This window comes from Dacryopinax primogenitus (genome assembly GCF_000292625.1).
Source record: "Dacryopinax primogenitus strain DJM-731 SS1 chromosome Unknown DACRYscaffold_7, whole genome shotgun sequence".
In the NCBI taxonomy this organism is placed as follows: Eukaryota; Fungi; Basidiomycota; class Dacrymycetes; order Dacrymycetales; family Dacrymycetaceae; genus Dacryopinax; species Dacryopinax primogenitus.
Genome location: NW_024467204.1, coordinates 73649 through 95008, shown reverse-complemented (window position 1 = coordinate 95008; position 21360 = coordinate 73649). Strand labels below are relative to the sequence as shown.

At 53.1% G+C, this 21360-nt stretch overlaps 7 protein-coding genes across 7 annotated transcripts; 4 read left to right on the top strand and 3 right to left on the bottom strand.

Annotated features, from left to right (window-relative positions):
• Positions 1–384: 384 nt before the first annotated feature.
• On the bottom strand, positions 385–1314 carry DACRYDRAFT_21621 (vesicle transport v-snare protein vti1). The gene is made up of 4 exons (XM_040772470.1): positions 1124–1314; positions 959–1069; positions 591–901; positions 385–526 (listed from the first exon to the last, which is right to left on the bottom strand). Exons 1-4 carry the CDS (start codon positions 1301–1303, stop codon positions 439–441), a joined length of 690 nt encoding a protein of 229 aa, XP_040629436.1. The 5' UTR covers positions 1304–1314; the 3' UTR covers positions 385–438.
• Positions 1315–1504: 190 nt separating this feature from the next.
• Positions 1505–2859, bottom strand: DACRYDRAFT_65685 (Prefoldin beta-like protein; the record flags this gene model as incomplete). Its single annotated transcript, XM_040775793.1, has 7 exons — positions 1505–1693; positions 1746–1791; positions 1840–2306; positions 2362–2422; positions 2479–2603; positions 2662–2732; positions 2793–2859. The coding sequence occupies 5 exons, from the start codon at positions 2854–2856 to the stop codon at positions 2238–2240; spliced, it is 390 nt and encodes a 129-aa protein (XP_040629435.1). The 3' UTR covers positions 1505–1693; positions 1746–1791; positions 1840–2237.
• Positions 2860–3678: 819 nt separating this feature from the next.
• DACRYDRAFT_99658 (PLP-dependent transferase) lies at positions 3679–5586 on the top strand (the record flags this gene model as incomplete). The annotated part of the gene is given in 5 exon segments (XM_040777610.1): positions 3679–4094; positions 4149–4428; positions 4448–4870; positions 4924–5187; positions 5237–5586. 5 exon segments carry the CDS (start codon positions 3679–3681, stop codon positions 5564–5566), a joined length of 1713 nt encoding a protein of 570 aa, XP_040629434.1. The 3' UTR covers positions 5567–5586.
• A 337-nt stretch (positions 5587–5923) lies between these two features.
• On the top strand, positions 5924–8445 carry DACRYDRAFT_99657 (uncharacterized protein). Its single transcript, XM_040777609.1, has 9 exons — positions 5924–6030; positions 6086–6580; positions 6627–6680; positions 6728–6754; positions 6804–6865; positions 6917–7199; positions 7247–7656; positions 7709–8042; positions 8094–8445. Exons 2-9 carry the CDS (start codon positions 6130–6132, stop codon positions 8189–8191), a joined length of 1719 nt encoding a protein of 572 aa, XP_040629433.1. The 5' UTR covers positions 5924–6030; positions 6086–6129; the 3' UTR covers positions 8192–8445.
• Positions 8446–9085: 640 nt separating this feature from the next.
• On the top strand, positions 9086–10902 carry DACRYDRAFT_21617 (enolase). Its single transcript, XM_040772469.1, has 6 exons — positions 9086–9164; positions 9219–9273; positions 9328–9423; positions 9484–9680; positions 9740–10434; positions 10484–10902. The coding sequence occupies exons 1-6, from the start codon at positions 9135–9137 to the stop codon at positions 10752–10754; spliced, it is 1344 nt and encodes a 447-aa protein (XP_040629432.1). The 5' UTR covers positions 9086–9134; the 3' UTR covers positions 10755–10902.
• A 413-nt stretch (positions 10903–11315) lies between these two features.
• DACRYDRAFT_21616 (enolase) lies at positions 11316–13007 on the top strand. The gene is made up of 6 exons (XM_040772468.1): positions 11316–11365; positions 11410–11464; positions 11520–11615; positions 11668–11864; positions 11914–12608; positions 12662–13007. The coding sequence occupies exons 1-6, from the start codon at positions 11336–11338 to the stop codon at positions 12930–12932; spliced, it is 1344 nt and encodes a 447-aa protein (XP_040629431.1). The 5' UTR covers positions 11316–11335; the 3' UTR covers positions 12933–13007.
• A 366-nt stretch (positions 13008–13373) lies between these two features.
• On the bottom strand, positions 13374–14101 carry DACRYDRAFT_21615 (thioredoxin). Its single transcript, XM_040772467.1, has 3 exons — positions 13930–14101; positions 13620–13874; positions 13374–13564 (listed from the first exon to the last, which is right to left on the bottom strand). Exons 1-3 carry the CDS (start codon positions 13981–13983, stop codon positions 13538–13540), a joined length of 336 nt encoding a protein of 111 aa, XP_040629430.1. The 5' UTR covers positions 13984–14101; the 3' UTR covers positions 13374–13537.
• Between the last annotated feature and the right edge of the window lie 7259 nt (positions 14102–21360).

The following is a 21360-nucleotide window of genomic DNA, read 5'->3' as shown; positions in this document are numbered from 1 at the left end:
ATGCCATAAGTCCGCTCCTGGGCTATCAAGGGTCATCCCTGGATGCCAATAATAATCTAGATACTTCCCTCCGATTTGGTCACAATTTTCACTTGTACCTTTCCCCGCGGGGAGTAGATCATGCGCCACTTGTTTTTCTCATACCCTCTCAAATAAGTATATCTGGTATTATCAAATCTGACCGACTCTCGACCGAGTGACCGACTCCTCCTGGTCATACACCCCCACCAGCTCTTCCAGTCAAGCCGACATCGGGTTCCGTTTCCCATGTCTACGCTGGGTTCCTTGCTTGCACCCAGTCAGAATGTAACCATAATCGGAACAAGCTACTTCCCCCGCGGCGCTAGACCGGACTTCTGAACGTAAACCTCCAACGTAAACCTCCATATATGTGTAGTGTACATGTACAGGAAAAAAGTCCGCAAAAGGGGCCGGGAATCATCGAAGCTTGAAATAAAGAATCAAAATAATAAGGATGATCAGAACGGCAATGATGGCAGCGATCGTGAAACGTTGCTGGTACATCCTTAGAACCATCAAGAGAACGCCGCGTGAGTAATGATGAATGACACGACGCGGAGAACACATACCGCCTGATCATCGTCCTCAGCGTACTGGCAGCCTTGTCAATTGACCGGTCCGCTGTGTGCAGGGTATCCCTCGCATGCTCGATCTGCTCCCTCTGACCACGCAGGTTGCGGAGGATGTCGGCTCCCACGTCCTCCGTCTCGAGCGCGATACGCCTACTCTCTTCCAACCGTTGTTGCCCATCTGCGAGCCGTTCTGTCCCACTCAGAAGGCGCGTGCGCTGGTCGTTTGACCCATAGGGGTCATCCGACGGTGCGCCGGAAAGCGAGGCGGGAATGAGCTGCGCGCGCATCGTTTGTGTCGACAGATCCTTCTACGAACCATGCATTCGTGAGTTCCGAAATTACCCCAATGACGTGGTTATACTCACAGCCTGCTTCTTCAGCTTTGCGAGCTCCGTCTTGCCAGCTTTGAGTCTCGTAACGTACTTGCTCCGAATGCTCTGTGGCATTCCCTGTATCTCGACTTCCATCTGGCTGACCTGTTCCAATCTCAGAGCCCCTTTCTAGGAAGTGCAACCAATTCAAGCACCCACCATCTCGTCCCCCTCATCAAGCTCCATCTCGACCCTTCTGAGCGCCGCCTTCCTGCTCTCGATATTCGATGCAACACCTGCCTCTCCTGAGCTCTCCTCAAGCTTATTCTTTATGCTGCCGGTGATATCGTTGAAGTCCCTCTCATAGGACTCGAACAGTGCTGTCGGTGTGTTATCCATATTAGCTGGCAGACAGCGATATCCGTGAGACGAACGTCTAGAATAGCGAAAGGAAGTAGGAAAGATGTACTTTGTTCACTGCGCCGAAACTGACGACGAACTCGGACCAGGCACAGCGGAAGCAACCCTGTCGGAGTTTTCGTGCCGCGCCGGCTACTTCCGTTTTAAAAGTCCCTGGCCTTTCATCGTAAGAAAGTGCGCGCCTGACTAGATTTCCTTCTCCTCCTCCTCGACTGCTATTGTGAATACAAGCCTCGAACAGACATGCATCCCTCATTTGTCGCCCAGTTCCCTCTGTTCATGAGGGGTGTCGTGTCCAAGGCGAAAGCAATGCAAAAAACCGTGACGGTCATGGTACCACGACGAGCCGTCGACAAGTTGACCAGAAAGGTGTGCAGGTCCGAGGATCACTTTTCCGACCGCGTGCTTATGCCAGCTGTAGGACATCATCAAACACACAAAGTTCCTCGTTCACGATGAGAAAGAGAGTGCGTTGAGAGGGACAATATTCTTTTCCTTCGCTAACTTGGCGCTAGTCTGCAACGTACAAGATGTTGTTCGCATAGCTTCTACCCGACGCCTCAGCAAGCGAAAACACTACGAGGTGGAGCGGATCGAGCACAGGGCAGAACGTATCGAAGGAAGCGCCGTGCGACCGCCGATGATGTACAGAGGGTTCAAGCTTGGCCCGATGACGCGGGAGGACCGCGCGGCGGACACGAAGAAGCAGATGTTGGAGGAGGCGAAAGAGAAGCAGACACGGACCAAGGAGGAGTGGGAGAAGAAGCAAGAGGAGAAGCGACGGATGGTCCTTGAGCAGGCACAACCGCGAGAGCCGGTTGAGGGGTCTTCACCCGTTGTGTAGCCGGTCGCAATTCACACACACATTCAACTCCATCTGCTGGGAAAGCCGTGCCCCATTATTCCAGAAGATCTACTGTGCGGGTATCGCTCCACTTGTCGAATGTTGGTTGCTCTCGATCTGTCCCTGCAGATTGACGAGCTTGATATGGAGATGAGCTCTCATGTGAAACGGGATTGTTGAACGCCACACGTACCTCGAGGCGCTTCCTCTCCTGCTTAGAGTTCAGATCCTTTAGCTGGACTTCCAACCGCGATCTGTGTGAATGCATTGTCAGCGCATGGAGACACCCTATACGCCCTCCAACGCGCACATTTCGTTTCGGATGTATTCCAACCGCTTCTCCACATTCGACTTCGCCTCACCCTGATCTTGCTTGACAAGCACAGGGCCAATCAACTTGAACACCTCATTATCGCTAGTTAATGACAGGAATTCCTGTGGCACATATAATCAGCTGTCTAAGAACAGGAAGGTTACCGCGGCACGTGCGGACCTTTTGTACTTGTTCGTTCTCGGTGAGCTGGACATCGAGACGTTGCCTTGCTTCGATAGCATTCGAAAGGTCTGCGGGAAAAGTGTGCCTATTAAGGAAATGTCCCCATTCGACCTGTTTAGAGGACGTACCAGTCTCTAACCTCTGGTACTCTTTAGTTGCTTTCTGCAACTGGGACTCTAACGCGGTTGACATTGTACGAGCGCGATGAGTAGGTAGTGACCAAGGGACGCGCCCTGCGGGATCTAACCCCAGAGCGATTGCGCCATCGACCTAGTCACTTGAGGGACAGAGACAGCCGGACGAACTCTACACTCTTTGCTTTCGCTCATTGCTGTGCCTGGACTGCCTTCCGTTTGCTCTGACGACGATAGATCAACAAAATAAGTCTTTCTGAGCGGCGATGGCTATCTATGCAAACACCATTGATTGGTGAAAATCTTCCAGTGCTGTGACTGCAGAGCTTGAGGGCTGTTCAATGGGTTACGCTCCTTGCTCTCTCGTCTACCGATGAATGCCCTTCATGTAGGCAGGGTAACCCGTCTACCGCTATCCAAAGCTGTCTTCCGCATACTACTTGCATACGCGCATCATCAACCCCTTGGAACGGTCATTATCTTACTCTTTCTCCGTCTGTGGCTATGTCTATCAGTCGATGCTCCGGTGGGCGGGGGTCATTTGGACGGACCGCGCGGCAACACATGACGGGGAACCACAGGAGTATTTCGCCCGTCAGACCCCCCCAAGACTTCGCACGTATCACACACGCTCTCCACCCTTTCCTCGGAAGCCCGGAATTAGCTTCGCCGACCTCCCTTTTCGCTCCTTTTATTGGTCAATATTACCCAGACATATCACCGTCGGCCAGCCGCACTTGAACGGCCTCGTGCCCTGGGACGATCTGTCCCGCTCCGGCAAGTCACCAAGCTGTGGGCTTGCATAGATAAGGCACGAAAAGGCCTTTGCACCGCTCTAACTCACTCTTTCACCCTTTTCTAACACCTCGATCCACTCAACATGGGCAACTTGCAATCCTCTCTACATTCCCTCAACTCCGCCCATAGCAGCACTTTATGTGCCTGTCTCTTGTGCAACCTCACTGCTCGCTCGATCCACTGGACCGTCAGCTCGGGATCGGAGAAGGCCATTGACGATCCTTCGTACGACACTCTCCCCGTCCTCTCGGGTCATGCTTCCGTCTCGTCTACGGCCACACAGGTGGCATACACGCAATTTCTGAGGACATATCCTGAATACCGCGATACGGCTGCCCTCGACACTCTGCGCAAGCAAGACTTTACTCGCCTGGGAAACACTAAAGAGACCTATGTTGACTACATGGGAGGCCACCTGTACCCTGAGAGCCTGGTTCGCGCCCACGCCGAATTCCTCGCCCAGCACGTGATGGGTAATACCCATTCTGTTAGTAACAGGTATGTACCGGCCTTCTCCCCGGGCCCTGGATTCACACTGAGGGCTATGCATAGTTCGGCAATATCGGCTGCCCACGCCGCTGAGGCACGCCGCGAGGTGCTAGCTTTCTTCGACGCTCCTCCGGGTTACGCCGTCATCTTCACGCCGAATGCGACGGGTGCGCTCAAACTAATTGGGGAATCCTATCCCTTCGGCCAAGGAAGCACGTATCTCCTGCCAGGGGATTGCCACAATTCCGTCAACGGTATACGCCAGTTCGCATCTTCTTCAGGGGCCGACGTCGCCTACCTGTGCTGCCAGGCGCATGGTGGGATAGATCTAGAAGAAGCACAGGTCAGTGTTCTCGATCTAGCGCGAGACCCTGTCAGGCACTGATATCATATCCGATTCTTCTAAGCGTATGCTGTCAGAACGTGCACCCCAAAAAGGCAACCCATCTTTGTTTGTCATTACGGGCATGTCGAACATCTCCAACACCAAAACGCCACTTTCCATTGCGGAGCAAGCGGGGGCCCGCGGGTGGCATACCCTCGTGGACGCAGCAGCGCTGGCACCTACGGCGCATATCTCGCTGCGGGAGAACCCGGCCGTGGATGCCATGGTCGTCAGCTTCTACAAGATGTTTGGCTACCCGACAGGTATAGGCGCGCTCATCGCCAAGGAAAGCTTCCTGAGGCAGCTCAAGCGACCGTGGTTTGCCGGAGGCACGGTCGATGTTGTCCAAGTTCCCGGAACACTGGTCACGATGTCCCTGGAGCTGTATGAGCAATTTGAGGTCCGTTCTTTGTCGGAGAGGAAAAGAACGCCAGCTTATTAGTTTATTTTCAGGATGGGACTATCAACTACCTCGGCTTACCTGCCATAACGAATGGTCTTCGGTATCTCGCCCCCAAATTGCCACTCATCCAGACCCGTGTCGGTCCTTTGTTCGCCTGGTTGTCTACGGAGCTGCAGAAGCTGAAGCATGAAACAACTGGAGCTCCGGTGGTGAAGATCCTCTCCAGACAGCCGAGCAGTGTGCCAGAGGGGAAAGACCGCTGGCAAGTCATGAACAAAGAAATAGGGTACACCCTGTCGATGATATTCTTTGACGTGGGTGCTGACTCGTTCCGCTGGACGATCTGATCTGACTGTCCTCCAGGCTGAAGGGAACATGTTCCCCAATTCCTTCATCGAGCACGCCGCGGCTCAGAAGCGGATCTCTCTGCGCACGGGCTGTGTCTGCAACCCCGGCGGGGCAGCTGCCATCCTCGGTATCGAGCATAACATGGCTCTTCTCAAGCTGGGTGTGACGTATAAGGACTTTGAATACTGGGTCGGGCGTGAACTGGGCGTGGTCAGGGTCAGCCTGGGGATGGTGACTGACTTTGAGGACGTGTGGCGTGTGTGGGCTTTCGCCCGGGATATGGGCATCAGCGAGCGTCGAGAGGTGCTCTGGGACGCTTGGAGGGAAAGCAAGCCTGCTCACTGATGTGGTTTAGATCTAGGAAGGACGTCTCACGCTGTGCGTGCTGTATACACTCGCTCGTATATATCTGAAGTGTACATGACTGAGAATGATAACATTGTTGTTCAACTCTAATGTCCGTGTCTCCGATATCAACGGATAAATGGCTTGATATATCCAGGGATAAACATCCAAGACCATTATGGGCGCCACACCGGCTTCCGGCACTTGGCCATCCAGGGACTGTTTGTCGTATGGAACGGGATGGACAGCGCTTGTGACAGTGAACACATGAAGGCACGCAAGCCATACATGGATCCTGAGTGGATTGTCCTCTTTATTCTTCCACCATCTGCTAGTGCTGACTCTGTGTTGGGTCGACTTGCCCCGGGCTGAGCTTGTTGTGAGCTAGCGCATCGAACCTTGTTGCTCTTCCGCTGGCGTGTGACTGTCACCGGTCAGGACTCATCAATCTAGGCGCCCACCCAGTTGAGCACTCCGCGGACTCGCTTGCACCAGGTTACTAGGGGAACATGTCCACAGGTCCTTCGGGTGGGCTCTACACCGTCGACGCCGCCTCGACGTCGATGTCCTCGCTCCATTTGCACCCTTACGCCGGATCAACCACGCCGAGAAAGAACAGCGGGGGCAGCAGCGAGCTAGAACCTTTGCGGCGTGTACCCTCCCCCGCCGGCATCCCACCGCCGACGTTCACCCGCCCGCACTCGTCTATGCACCCTGTGCGACGAGCGACATCACCCCTCCCTGCGCGGCCGTCATCGCCCCTCGACTTCCCGGCTCCTGGCACAGGTGGCAGGCGCACTTTCCGTCCGCGCCGAAGGTTGCTCCAGGCCGTCGCGTGCTTCGCGCTCTTCTGCTTGCTAGGGGCGCTCCTCTCGGTCGATAGGAGACACGTGCAGAAGTATATCCCCGCTACGCCGTCCTATGGGCTAGGGTTCTATGGATGGAGAGCAAAGAGGCCGAAGGTAGCTAGCGAGGGTGCGCTGAGGATGAGGGGCCAGAAGAGCAGTATCAGGAGTGAGTGTGCTTAAGCTGAGGGAGGAGGGCGCTGAAATCTCTGCAGCGAACTTGAGGACGGATAACAAATATATTACGGCCTGGTTTCATGCTGGTTGGAGTGAGTACTTGTGGCGATGTGTGAATAATCGCTGACTGTAAATTCAGCGAACGACGTAATGATGGCGTTTAACTGTGGGATTTCCTGTTGTGCCGTTAGGTCGAGTGCTGACAGTGCTGGCAGTAATACATCTCGCAAAATTGACCGGGCGTATCCCGATCCTCCCTCCTTTCCCTCCCGATAATGTGAGTGACGTCCTCATCGAGATGGAACTTGCCATTCTGACATGACGATAGGCGCATCTTGTTGGCGGACACGGTCTTGCCGCGGGGTTCATCACCTTTAGCCAAATTTTCGACCTTCCCCGGCTGGCACACGACATAGGCACGCCTATCGTGGAGATGCACGAGCTGAAGAGTATGCAACCGCACACGATCAAAATCTACGGTGTGGAGGAGGGACTGCTGGAGGAACCTCCAGAGATGGACGTGATCGGCTGCTGGTCGACGTGGTTGTCGACCTGCGATGATGGGTGTATCCATGCCCGGGCGGCGGAGGAGCCAGGCGTGTACATGCTCAGTGCGTATGTGTCTGCCTTCTGCATAATCTCACTAACCGGATCCTAGACGTGCACTATACACCCATCCCACCCTCTTTCCGCCGGGCGATGCCCTGGGAGCCCATCACCTTCGAGAACATGACGAACATCGCCAGGCCGCAGCCGAACCCTCTGCTGCAATACTACCTCAAGCCCTCCAACGAGCTCACAGACTTTGTCAAGCAGCGGCATATCCCGCTTGCCAACCCAGCCCCAGACGAGCATATAGCGTGCTTCGACTTTCTGTACTTCGTGAGCGAGACAGGGCTGGAAGTGCATCAGGAGTATACGGGGAGGACGGAGGCTGGAAGGTGGGCTGGCGCGTGGGGGGATGTGGGGAGGTATGCGAGGTGGACACCGGAGCTCGAAGATCTGGCGAGGGGTTATCTCAGGAGGGCATTTAAGCTTCCCGACAGGCCTGGCGTGACGATCCCACCCGTACGTCCTCCCCTTGTGTGTTTAGCGCTGCTGATCAATGCCTATGTCACAGTTCATCGGCATCCATATCCGCCGAGGAGACTTTGGCAAGCTCTGTCCACAGGAGCAGCCTGACTGCCTCCCCACAGTAGCGGACCACGTCGATCGGCTCTCCCTCATCCGGGGAAACCTTACCGAGCGACTGGGACACGCGCCAGAGTACTACCTCATGACCACTGACGAGACGGACAAGGGGTTTTTGTACGAGGCTGTACGCGCTGGGTGGACGCTCGTGGATCATGAAAAGGAACGGACGGTCGAGAGGTTTGGCATGTGGTATCCTACACTGTTGGATAGTGTGATGCTGAGCATGTCCACGGGGTTCTTGGGAACGAGCACGAGCACTTGTGAGCTACTCCTCTATACTGCTTGAGAGGAGGCTGATGGGCGTATAATAGTGTCGATCATGGCTCGGAGGAGGGTCGAGGATTGGAATAATGGGTTTGGGCTGTTTCAACCGTTCCCGGGCGGTATGGGCCCGCAGTTTGACGATTAGTGCATTGTGATGGCCGATCGCCGCCTTTGGGGCTCATGGATTTTCTCTCTCCCGTTTGTTTCTGGTCTGCCTTGATTCTGTCGGTCCTGGCATGGGTGACTCGGGGAGGGAGGAAAGGGAGGGGAGCACAACTGTAGAATACCTCTTCCACGATTACTAGGTTTTCAGGAATGCACCGAACACAGCAGATCGGACTGGAAGGCGGATGAGCCTCAACCATCTGTAATATATTATTGCCCAATGCTTGATCTGATAATGCCTGATCTACTGGCCGAACACGTTCGCCCGCTGTCGGATGTCCGTGGAAGAGCACACGTGTGGCTCCTAGGCTAAAATACGAGCAACGCAGAACGTTAATACTAAGAGCGACAATGGGAATGGCGGGAATGGTTATCTGACCTGTCCGAGACCGGCGTATCGGCCCTAGTCCGAGTCAGCAGCGGGGAAGGAGGATATGCCTGTGCGCGTTAACCTCGGATGATGGGTGGAGTTGTCCACTCTGTCGGGGACGACGTAAAATTTTCGCTGTGTGGACTAGGAATGAATGTCGCCCAAGTCACCTAAGGCATTGTAGGTTATTGTAGGTTATTGTTGTTGTGGCATATTGTTTGGAGTGGTTGGTTGTTGTTGTTCTTGGACTGATGGAGACCGGTGTCCCATCAGCAGTTCGGCAATCTCCTCGACCAGACGAGAAGAAAATATATTCTGCGTGCGGTTAACGAGTAAACACAACTGTTGTCGGGAAGTAAGCCTTACAACAGGAGAGCAATCCGACAGCGGGAAGTCACGTCACTTTCACCCTTGGCCGAGTCGGACGGGATGATCCCACGGTCCCGAACTCAACCGCAATGCAGACACCACGCCCCCAACTCGCGCCTCTCTCGGGGCTTCACATCTCTCGCTCTTACCGTCACCTTCACCCCTTTTGCACGAGCTTGAAAACATGCCGATCACAGCTATTAAGGCTCGCCAGGTATGCGCTCCTTCATTCGTTCATGAGCACGGGTCTGACAAGTCCTCGTCTTAGATCTTCGACTCCCGTGGCAACCCCACTGTTGAGGTCGACCTCACCACTGAGCTCGGTGAGTATATGCGCTTCTTTCCGCGCTGTCTTGGACTAACACGACCGGCTACAGGCAAGTTCCGTGCTGCTGTCCCATCCGGTGCGTCTACTGGTGTTCACGAGGCCGTCGAGCTTCGTGATGCCGACAAGGCTAACTACGTCGGCAAGGGTGCGCATATATGCAGTCCCTCCGCCTCTGAGCCCCCTGACGTTCTCTCCGATATTATAGGTGTGAGCAAGGCTGTCTCCAACGTCAACACTATCATCGCTCCCGAGCTGATCAAGTCGGGCCTCGCTGTCAAGCAGCAGAAGGAGATCGACGAGTTCCTGATCAAGCTCGATGGCACGCCTAACAAGGGCAAGCTCGGGGCGAATGCCATCCTTGGTGTTTCCATCGCCGTCTCGATGGCTGCTGCTGCTGAGAAGGTAAGTTTGATGCATCTCCTGCTTATTGAGATCACCAGATTGAAATACATGCGGTTTAGAAAGTCCCACTGTACCAACACCTCGCCGAGCTCGCCGGCGTCGCTCCTCCCTATATCATGCCCGTCCCCTGCTTCAACGTCATCAACGGTGGTTCCCACGCCGGCAACAAGCTCGCCTTCCAGGAGTTCATGATCTGCCCCACCGGCGCCACCTCTTTCGCTGAGGCGATGAAGATCGGCACAGAGACCTACCACACCCTGAAGAAGGTCATCACCAGCAAGTACGGTATCGATGCCGCTAACGTCGGTGATGAGGGTGGGTTCGCACCCAACGTCGCTGGTGCTGAGGAGGCACTCGAGCTCCTCGTCGAGGCCATCAAGAAGGCCGGCTACGAGGGCAAGGTCAAGATTGCGCTTGACTCTGCTTCGTCAGAGTTCTACAAGGATGGCAAGTACGACCTGGATTTCAAGAACCCCAACTCGAACGAGAAGGACTGGATTAGCGGCGAACAGCTTGCCAGGCTCTTCATCGCCGACATCAAGAAGTACCCCATTGTCTCCGCTGAGGACCCCTTCGACCAGGATGACTTTGACTCTTTCGCCCTGCTCACCAAGGAGGCCGGCATCCAGATCGTCGGTGATGACCTGACCGTCACCAACCCTCTCCGCATCAAGACTGCCATCGAGAAGAAGGCTTGCAACGGCCTCCTGCTCAAGGTGAACCAGATCGGCACGGTCACCGAGTCTATCCAGGCGTACGTGCACTCTATTGCCCCCCGGTTTCTCACTCATGCTACTTTGCAGTGCTCAACTCGCTCAGTCTGACGGCTGGGGCGTCATGGTTTCCCATCGTTCGGGAGAGACCGAGAACACCTTCATCGCCGATCTCGTCGTCGCCCTCGGTGTCGGCCAGATCAAGACCGGTGCTCCTGCTCGTTCCGAGCGTGTGGCCAAGTACAACCAGCTCCTGCGTATCGAGGAGGAGATCACCGAGGTGTCTGGCAAGGCGCCTGAGTACGCTGGCCTGTCTGCCTTTGCGGCGGGTGTGAACCCCCCTGCGCTGCTGAAGAAGTGAAGGAGAAGATGTGAAAGAGAAGATGAATCGAATGTAATGTCAAACCAGGTTAGAGAGTATGCTCGTTGTATGGAAGAAATACCGGGTGCTGTGTAGTAGTCAAAAGCAATGAAATCTAACGATGTCCTAGTCTGTTTGATGAGTGATTCCTGTTGTAGGTGTGACAATGATTAACAATACTATTCATTATGTCATCGGCAATGAAGTCACCGATGAATATGGAATAATTCAGGTCAAAGTGAAGTAGATCATCCACAGATGAAAAGGATACACCTCCACATATGAACACATACGTCAATTGCTACCGTCCTATTTCGGAGAGGGCGCATCTCACACACCGCCCACACTCAGCCCGCCTCACCGGACGGCATCACCTCGGAGCGGCCCCCAAGTCCGGCATTCCTCCCGTCAACGTTCTCGCCCTTCGACTCCGTTCATGTCGACCACCTGATGCAGACACCCGACTCCTACCGCCCCGGCGCCGACGATTCACCTCTCCCTTCACCGGGGAGGGGGAGGCGTGGGGGGGATATAAGACCTCTTGAACAGGGAGGTGCTCAGCAACTACTTTCACTCCTAGCATGCCTATCCAAAAGATCAAGGCTCGCCAGGTACGCTCTTTCCTCCTTCGTCACGCGTAAACTAACACCAGCAGATCTTCGACTCCCGCGGCAACCCAACGGTCGAGGTAGACCTCTTCACCGAACATGGTCAGTGTTCCCGTACATATACTGGTCGGTTCTTAATCTGGGACTATCGTTGTAGGGAGGTTCCGGGCTGCCGTCCCTTCTGGCGCGTCTACGGGCGCACATGAGGCCCTCGAGTTGCGTGATGGCGACCAGACGCAATACCTTGGCAAGGGTATGTCGCTCCCCTTTGCGTAGGCGTACTTGCTGACTGTTGGGTACCGTAGGTGTTAGCAAGGCCATCGCCAACGTGAACGATATCATCGCGCCCGCGCTGATCAAGTCTGGCCTCGGGGTCAGGCAGCAAAAGGAAGTCGACGATTTCCTTATCAAGCTCGACGGTACGCCTAACAAGGGTAAGCTGGGTGCTAACGCCATCCTGGGCGTGTCGATGGCGTGTGCTGTCGCTGCTGGTGGGGAGAAGGTGTGTTTGATTCTTGAGGACGAGCGTGGAGACTGATGTATGCGCGCAGGATATCCCCCTCTATCAACATCTAGCTGAACTGGCCGGTGTCGTCCCTCCCTACGTCATGCCCGTCCCCTGCTTCAACGTCATCAACGGCGGTGCGCACGCGGGAAACAAGCTCGCCTTCCAGGAATTCATGATCTGCCCCGTCGGCGCGACCTCTTTCCACGAAGCGATGAAGTTTGCCACCGAGACTTACCACACGCTCAAGAAGGTCATCAGCAAGAAATATGGGATCGACGCTGTGAACGTCGGTGACGAAGGCGGGTTCGCGCCCAACGTCGGCGGTGCGGAGGAAGCGCTCGACCTTCTCGTTGAAGCGATCAACACGGCAGGGTACGAGGGCAAAGTCGTCATCTCCGTCGACTCTGCTTCCTCCGAGTTCTACAAAGACGGAAAGTACGACTTGGATTTCAAGAACCCCAACTCGGACCCGAAGGCGTTGATCACCGGCGAACAGCTCGCAGAGGAATTCAAGAAGCTCATTGCCAAATACCCGATTATCATGGCTGAAGATCCCTTCGACGAAGACGACTTTGACTCGTTTGCCCTGCTCACGAAACAGGTCGATATCGAGATCACTGGGGACGACCTGCTCGTCACGAACGCCCAGAGGCTCAAGACCGGTATCGAGAAGAAGTCGTGTAACGCTCTCCTGCTCAAGCTGAACCAGATCGGTTCTGTCACTGAGGCGATCCAGGCGTACGCCCCTTCCCCTCTCTAGTACCCTTTACCTTCTACTGACAGAAGCACAGTGCCCAGCTCGCACAGTCCGCAGGATGGGGAGTGATGGTCTCGCATCGTTCTGGCGAAACAGAAAACACCTTCATAGCAGACCTCGTCGTCGCCCTCCGCGTAGGGCAGATCAAGACGGGCGCGCCGGCCCGCTCGGAACGGGTGGCAAAGTATAACCAGCTGTTGAGGATCGAGGAGGAGATCACGGAGAGTACGGGCAAGGCATCGATCTTTGCTGGCAGGGCGGCGTTTGCGGCGGGTGTGAACCCCCCGGCGTTGTTGAAGAAGTAGGGGATGGGAGGTGTGCGAATGTATCGAAAGTAAAAATGTTCGATTCAGGATACAATCACACATGTTTGTTATATTCTGGAAACTTGAAGGGTGGTTAAAGCAAGGTATGGGGAGTTGAAAGGCCATACACGACGTGGATGACTTAATGATTAGGAGCACCGGTTGGAAACACTGCTCTTATCTTTGCTTGCAACACTCAATCGTGCACACCGTACAGTCGTGGTTTAGGACGAACAGGAGCAAGTCAACATCGTTCCGCATATTGGTTAAGCTGGCGACCGACCTCTCCTACACCTCGAAGCCGTTTGGTGCGAAGCTCTGAGCCTCCCCATGCACTGATGTGCAGTACCTGCGAACGACGACGATCACTCCACAGACAGTTGCATGCACTTAACAAGCCGGAGATCGTGCCTATCCCGCCCCCACCCGCACACGATTTCTATACGTACAACGATTTATTCTTCCCTCATATCTAATACAATCCCCGGACAGGTGTTAGGATATGAGGTTTCGTACGACGGCTGCTAGTTCGGGGACTGATGGAAGGAGCATGGGATATCGTGAGCTGAAGAAGAAACGGGTCTGAACAATGTGCGGGACTGCGATTACGCAGCGGCCTTGGCAACCATAGCCTAGTGACGGATTGTCAGTACACACGGATGGAGGAAAGACGGATAGAGCACGCACCTGGAGCTTGGCGGGGACGGCGCCAGTGAACTCATCGATCTTTCCGCCGTCCTTGAAGACCATGAACGTGGGCATGGCGCGGATGCCGACCTCCTGGGCGATCTCGCCCTGCTCGTCGACGTCGACGGAATAGAAGGCGATCTTGGAGTTGAAGTCCTTGGATTCGGCGAGCTTCTCGAAAATCGGACGGATCATACGGCAGGGACCGCACCACGTCGCCCAGAAGTCGATGACGAAGAGCTTGTTGCTGTCGAGCTGCGAAGGGGGGCAGATTAGTATGATGCGGCGATGGAGATCTGAAGGCGCTTACCAATTCCTTGAATTGCTTGTACGAGGTGATGGGGGTGACAGCAGGGCTAGACATCTTCTTTAACTTGCAATAACCGGCGAGATTGGGGTGGATTTCAACGGGATCTGTGTGGTGATGCGTTGTCACTATTTGCTGATGTTGTCAAGTCTGATAGACTGGGGGTGGATGGTGGTTGATGTTGAAAGAACGGGGGGTGGGACAATAAGATGTTTCGCAGGCTTTTATAGTCCCACCTGGCATCGATGGCGTGGAGGAACGTAAAGCCCGCGGAGTAAACCCGTTGAGCCGATGGTGCAATGGACGGCTGGCGCGGTGGTTGTATAAGCTCCTCTTTCCCGTCTCCCACAGTCACGCCCCCCATACTGTTAGCGCGTATACATCTTCTGCCATTAGGAGTAGTCATCCCACGCTCTACAAAGCGGACACTAGAATCCGCTACTACCGACTGTCGAAGCGGACTTTGCAGCCCTTAGAAGCATAGGCGCTTATGAAGCAGACAACACGGAGCCTGTGACCTTTGGCTTGGTGGGGATTGCAACTCGCCCTCCTGACTCTTGTTATGCCTTACTAAGCAAACCAGGTGACAATCTTCCGCTTCGACTCCCAAAGATGTTGACTAACTATTGTGAGACCGACCAGAGCATTCTCGCGGCATCTCGCGGTACATGTACCGTGTGTCTACATCACGTGTCCGCACTGGATTGGAAAGTGATTACAAAACGAACACCTCCGCTCTTTCAGGTGATCCAGATGCGGTGCGGTGATTCGCGACTTCCTGCTCAGGATTCTGGTCGCCTATCCTTCCTCAGCCAACGATTCGCACCACTAGCATTCCTCTAATTGGCCAAGAACGCACCTGTGGTCTGCCGCGAACGGAAACACCCCTGTTCTTCGCCGCAACTTCGGCTGTTCCTCTCTGTCTTCTGTCCAAACCCGCGTACATTGCTCAAAACGCTCTCCTTGTCTGTACAATCCCGGCCAATAGGAGCATCATCATGACGCTGGCAGCCTCATGGTCATGGCCAAAACCGCACCAAGCTGGGGCTCAATGGATGTTCCTTCCGGGCCAGCGACTCCACGTACCTGGGAGACCAGTGCTCGATGGGGTACCGGAAGGCTGCAAGTGAAACTCGGCCGCTGTTGACGTATTCTCGGACGCCGAGAAGTCTCGGGCAGCGTGATCAGGCACCGCAGGAAGGGTTCTCACCACAACTTCGCGAGTATCTTGCCTTGAGAAGCTTGGATTGGCATGAACTTCTCGCAACGACGTGTTTCCTCTTAACTAGGCAGGCTGGAACGAGGAACCTCGATATCATTTTGGCTCGGTTGATAAGCATGTTGCACGATGACAACGGGAGGCACGACGTTTTCTTACGTGGGTGTGTGGTACTGGAATGTGCTTTCTGCCTGCGGAAAATGCCGACAAGAATGTTCAAAGAGCTGTCGTTCGTACTTTCCAATTTCTCGAGTAGACCAACTTCTGCGCAGCGTTCACTCCCGAACAAGTGATCTGGGTAACAGACTACTACTCCAATCCAATTCCTGTCTTTACTCATCGTTGGCACCTTCCTTGTTCTGCGCACGGTCCAGTGAACGAGGTGCGTAGGTATGTATATCATGTGCACAACTGATGGTATAGCCAACTGAAACGATATCAATCCATTCCCGGTAAATGCCGATCTCAGTTTCGTGTCTGATACGATGTTATTCTGTTTGGGAAAGGAGTGTATTTGGGATCACGCTGACTGTTGAATCCAGTTGATGCATGAAGAAATTCGTAATCCCAGAATCCCATGGAACGACCTGCTCTGCATTGTGTGCTGAAACACCGCTTCAAACGTGCTGTGTTGCTGCGGCAATCCCGACAGAGCATCGCGCCATCCCTTATTCTGATCGCTATATTGATTATCTACCTGAATCGAACTCGACACCGACTCAGATTCTAACTAAGTGCGCTAAGCCTATTCGGTCCCCGAACAATCTCGTTCAAGCTCGGAACCGAAAGATGACCGAAAGAATCCTCCCGCTCGATTGGAATAGAATATCTAACTTCATACCTTGTCCTGATACAGGGAGCGGTGAGGTAACCTCGTCCTGTGGAGATTGCGAGTTGTTGTGGATTATGTTAGAGTTGGATTGGAAAGGTGTCCTGAAGGAGGGAACGTGAGATGTATCGATGTTAGGTTTGAGAAGCATCCCCGTAGCTCTGAGTTGGGTTCTCTTCGTCTACTGTGTCCAAATCATAGTGAATGGAACGAGCTGATTGTATTGAGGTGTATCAAGCGAAACATAGCACTCGAATGGAATACAGACAGAGAACAGCGGCTTACAATCCTGTCGAACTGCGGAGAGCGTCCACGAGCCTCACGTCCTGCACTCCCTCTAGGTTGTGTACAATAACACGCCGCGTCCGAGCTCGCACCTGTGCGGATGGGATCTCAGAGCCTGAGCACGCCGATTAGGATATCTGTTCCTCTGAGGTATTTCCGAGTGAGCAAGACATCGTCGCACGTGACTTTATGAACTCTTTCTCAGCCTTTTAGGACCTTGCGTGGGTTCTACCATTACTCACATCAAATCCCAACAAGTAAACACGCAGTGGGAAAGGCAGGAGATATAGATATCGGGATCCATAGACAGATCGCTCTAAGCATAATAACAGACCTGAAAAGGCACCAAGAGCCGTCCTCGACCTCCGGTAGAAGCGCGAAAACACTGCTCATCTTCCCTGCCCTCAGGCTGGGACGAAACGAGGAAGACCGCCGTGCTCCTTTTTCCATTTCTTTGTTGATCGGATGTGAGCGGGCCGCAGACGGAGACTGACGAGCCTGGATGATACATGGGTCAACCTCTCTGTCCGACTCCACCGAGCGAGAGCTGCATTTATCTTCCGTTGTCCATTTTGACGTTCTGCTTTCGGTACTTCTCTTCCATCCCACCTCGCCCTTGCTGCGCCCTTCCCGTTATTCCCGAGCGCTCTAAGGGTCTTTGGGCTCTTATCCTCGGCCCGGGACCGGGGGGAGTTGCGGGGCAGAGGGGTAAAGCGGGGCACGGGGCGGAGCGGGGAGGTAGGAGAAATACGGGAAAGCGGGGAAATGTTCATTCAGAAAAGTTGTCGTTGTAGGCAGGTATTGGGCAGTAAACAAGATGCATTAGTCCGGACTGAAAAGTTTGCACTATCCGTCCGTGAAAGGGCTTACTATGCCCTTACGGCCTCAATACATACACGGATCAAATGTATTACTATCTAGTAGCAATACATTACATGTAGTAAAAGGATAGAGAGAAGGGTGGCCTACAGCCACCCGCTACGTGTCAGTCCTCTGGATGATCATGATTGCCTCTGCAAGGTGATCCTACCTATAAAGGGAAGTATGGGGTCATATATGGACCCTTACACCCCCCCCCCTGTCAAAGAGGAAGGGGTATACATACTAACAAGCACAGTCATAGCTGTGGCTGTCACCATAGTTGAGGAGGGTTTCATCCTTGATGGCTGTGTCCACATGAGAGGGACCAGCAGCAGGAACAGTATGGTCATCAGACCATTTCAAACCTTTGGGTTCAAGACCCAGTGGTGGAAGGCCCTCTGCAGGAGGGGGAACTATTGCAGACTGGAAGACTTCTGTCCAAAGGGATTGGCTGCATCAGTTGACAAGACCAAGAGCACAGATGCTATTTTCATTGAGAATGTTGTTGCAGTATGCATGACTGAGTTCTGCCTTCTATCATCTATGACCAAAGTAACTGACCAGTATGTCAGTTTTCAATTCATTGAGCCCACTGGCAATGAACTCTTTGGCAACCCTGATGGGGCTCCAAATGTGTACACTGTCTGCATTGAGAGAGATGGCTTTGTGGAAGCGAGTGGTCATAGACCAATGAGGAATGCCAGCTTGACCAAGCTGATGCTCATATATGAACTTGTTGAATTTGAACTTAGTTCGAAAGAGATTCAGCCAAGTCCACATGTTAAGGTTGGGGATGTAGTATTTCCTGTCCATAGAGCGCCTAATACTAGGCCCCTTATTGAGGTGAGGATTCACCTCTTTGCCCTCCTGCTCCACCATCTTCATGTATTGGGACCAGAGGTTACCTGCCCATGGAGTGTGAGCCCAGTGGGCATCAGCAGTCTCCATTAAGACCTGCCAGGGGGGAAGATCCATGTTATGGATTGTGGTCAATTGCTTGGCTATGACAATTCCCTGCCAGGGATTTGTTGGATTGGCTTGTGGGATGGGATGACCCATCTGAGCCACACAAGTAGCTGCATGCTGTGCAGCCACAACTTCCAAGACTCCCATAGGGGGGAATCACTGGTGCAACACAGCAACAGCAGAAGGACTGTTAGCATTGAGCTGAGTTGACACAGAACAAGTAGGAGCTCCAGAGGAGCCAGATGTTGCTGTGGTGGTTGTCCAGGTGAGAGTGAGAGGCAGTCCAGCAGCACTGGACACAACCAAGCTGTAAGACTTGCTCAGGGTGGGGGCACCAGAAGATGCTGTTACTGTCAATATAGATGATACTTTGCACAGAGGTACAGAGGTGGGCTTGTCCACAGCAGGACACTTGCTGAGGGTGACAGCAGAGGGTTGGGGAGGGGCCAATGCAGGCTCCTCGACAATGGGGTCATCCATAGGGATGTTGTGATTGTCAGGCATCTCATGGGACGACGCTGGCTGCAGTCGCAAAGATGCACTTGCAGCCCCCGTGGTAGAGGGTGCACAGGGAGGATCTGTGCAATCCAAAGAGGAGTGGAGACAAGCACAAATGTAGTCATATTTGGAGTGCCAGTTGTTGCAGTCCCAACAGAGATGCTCGGCATCCAATCTGGCCTGCGGTGCCAATTGCTGGGCATCAGAGATCATTTTTGTGGCAGTTGAGCAGAGCTGCCTAGTGTCATCCAGAGTGGATGATAATCTTGTGTTCTCCTTGAGGGAATGCACAAGGTCTTCTTTGCTCTTTCAAAGAGCATCTTCAAGTCCTTTGACTTGATTGAGATGTTTGTGATGGAGGTGGAACAACTCATCTGAGCAGTCTCTGCAGTCCAGTGTGAGACATTCATGAGTCTCTTCTGCAGTCCAGCAATGCAGGCAATTGAAGAGCAGCTCATCAGCAAGCAGCTCAGCAGAACAAAGAGCCAACCATGAGTTGGCATGAGGATTTCCTGCAAGGAGAGCAAAGGGCTCAGGGGTGTGGGTGCAAGCATCATGGTAGAAGGGATCAGTAGATCCCCAGGCATACTCAGGCATTTGGGGCCTAGAGAAGCCTTGTGCATCACATCTGTAAGACATGCCACAATCCTCCTTTGGGTGGAGGGGTACCCCATATGGCACAAGGTAAGGATTGTTGTAATCATCAACAAACTCTTCTTCTTCATCTTCGTCCCAAGGGATGAGGGCTGATTCTGGTGGGCCGGCAGGGTTGCCCCAGCCAGCAGAGGAGTCCCTTCTGGATGAAGTACCCCAGCCAATGAGCAGGGTGCCAGAAGGTTCACCACATCTGGTGTGCAAGGATGGGGGGTTGTTTGACTGAACAATGGCAGTATGATCTGTGCCATTCAAGGGAATGGCACCACTAGGTGTGAGGCTGTTTGATAGAACAACCAGGGCAGTTGGGGTGTCATCCAATGGGACAACTGCAGGAGGGGGCACCAAAGCACCAGACAGATTATTGTCTGTATAGACAATGCTGGAGGAAGGTGCAAGAGCACCTCCCTGGATGGACTTGGTGCTCTGCAGCAAGATAGATGGCGTAGGGTCCAACACCAGCTGGTATCACTGCCATAGGCAGCAAAGGAGGGATGGGGGCTGCTGGGGAGACAGCCATGGGCAAGACAGTCCTCAGAGATGGTGGGGGAAGTGAGATGACATCCTCACAGACTTCCACCTTAGCTGAGGCAGTTGCACCAGATGGTGCAGGGGCAGGCAAAACACCAGACATGTGCTCAAAGAGCACTACAGAGGGTGAGAAGGTGAAATCAAATGAGATAGACTGTTTGTGGGAAGGGGGATGGTGGTGGTGAGAAGAGAAGAGAGGTGGTCTCTTCTTTGGCCTTTGTGTTGGCCAAAAATTTGCAGAATTGCTTCTGCTTATGGTCTGCCACTGTGGTTGTGGGGATAGAAGGCCAAAGGCCTTCCATTGTTAGTCACGTGGGCTAACAATGACATTATCCCTGAGGATCCCTTTTTGGGAGCTCCTCTGGAGTCTTCACGCCCTGAAGCTCCAAATACTCATCCAGTTGGGTGAGTCAGTCTGCCTTACTGGCAGACTCCCATGATTGGTCCCCATCAGACCAAATAAAGTGGAATTGCAACTTGCATTGCCTCCAACAATGATCATTGATCAACTTGATGATCTGTTTGCCATCCAGGGCATTACTGTAAATGGTATCCAGATCTCTTCCTGGGGAGAGTACTTTGTCACCACAGACATAAGGCCTTGGTAAGCTTGTATGGAACATCAGGTGTATCCCATATTTCTTCATGCTCTTGGAGAGAGCTAACAGACAATTGTCTGTATCCATGACCTTTTTGATATGGAAAGGTCCAATATACCTTGGCAGTAGTTTTACTGCCCAGTTCTTTGGAACCACCAAGTTACACATGGAAAGGAAGACCATGTCTCCTTTCTCATATCCAGGTGAAGCCTGTTGATGCTTATCAGCATGATGAGCCTGATTTACTTGGGCTTTGATTATTGCATCTGTTGCAATACATACTGAGTATTGTGCACACTGCACAAAACAATCTACACCTTGGTACTCCGACTCAGAGTGCCTTACAATCTGTGTTATGGACAGAGCATGTCCATAATTCAGTTCAAAAGGACTGAATGTAGTGCTAGCACTTATGCTAGCATTGATTGAATATTCTACCATAGGTAGATGCTTGCACCAGTCAGACTGGTCATCTGCTATGACCATTCATAGCATTTGTGCAACCAAGCATATCATCTGCTCAGTCATTCCATCTGTTTGAGGATGGAATGAGGTTGACATAAGCAATGTCATACCAAGTTGCTTATGCAACACCTGCCAGAACATGGCAGTGAACTTAGAGTCTCTGTCTGAGACAATACTATCTGGTACACTGTGCAAACACACAATTTCCCAAGTGAATACTCATGCAATGTCAGCTGAAGAGGACATCATTAACAATGGTATTAGATGTACCATTGCTGTCAACCAACATATGACTACTAACAAGTAGTCATATCCCTCTGATAGTGTTAGGGCAACACAGGCTGACTAAGTCTGCTCACCTAAGAGTGCCAAGAGTCTAAGCAGGCAACAAGGAAGCTTTACTGTGATAATCAAGCTGCTATCACTCTGTCAGGGCACCAGCTCATTGCTTGGTCAAGAGACATGACTAAGCCTTTATGACATGGAAATAGCTGGTATACCTTGGCATGTGCTGGAACCTGCTGGAA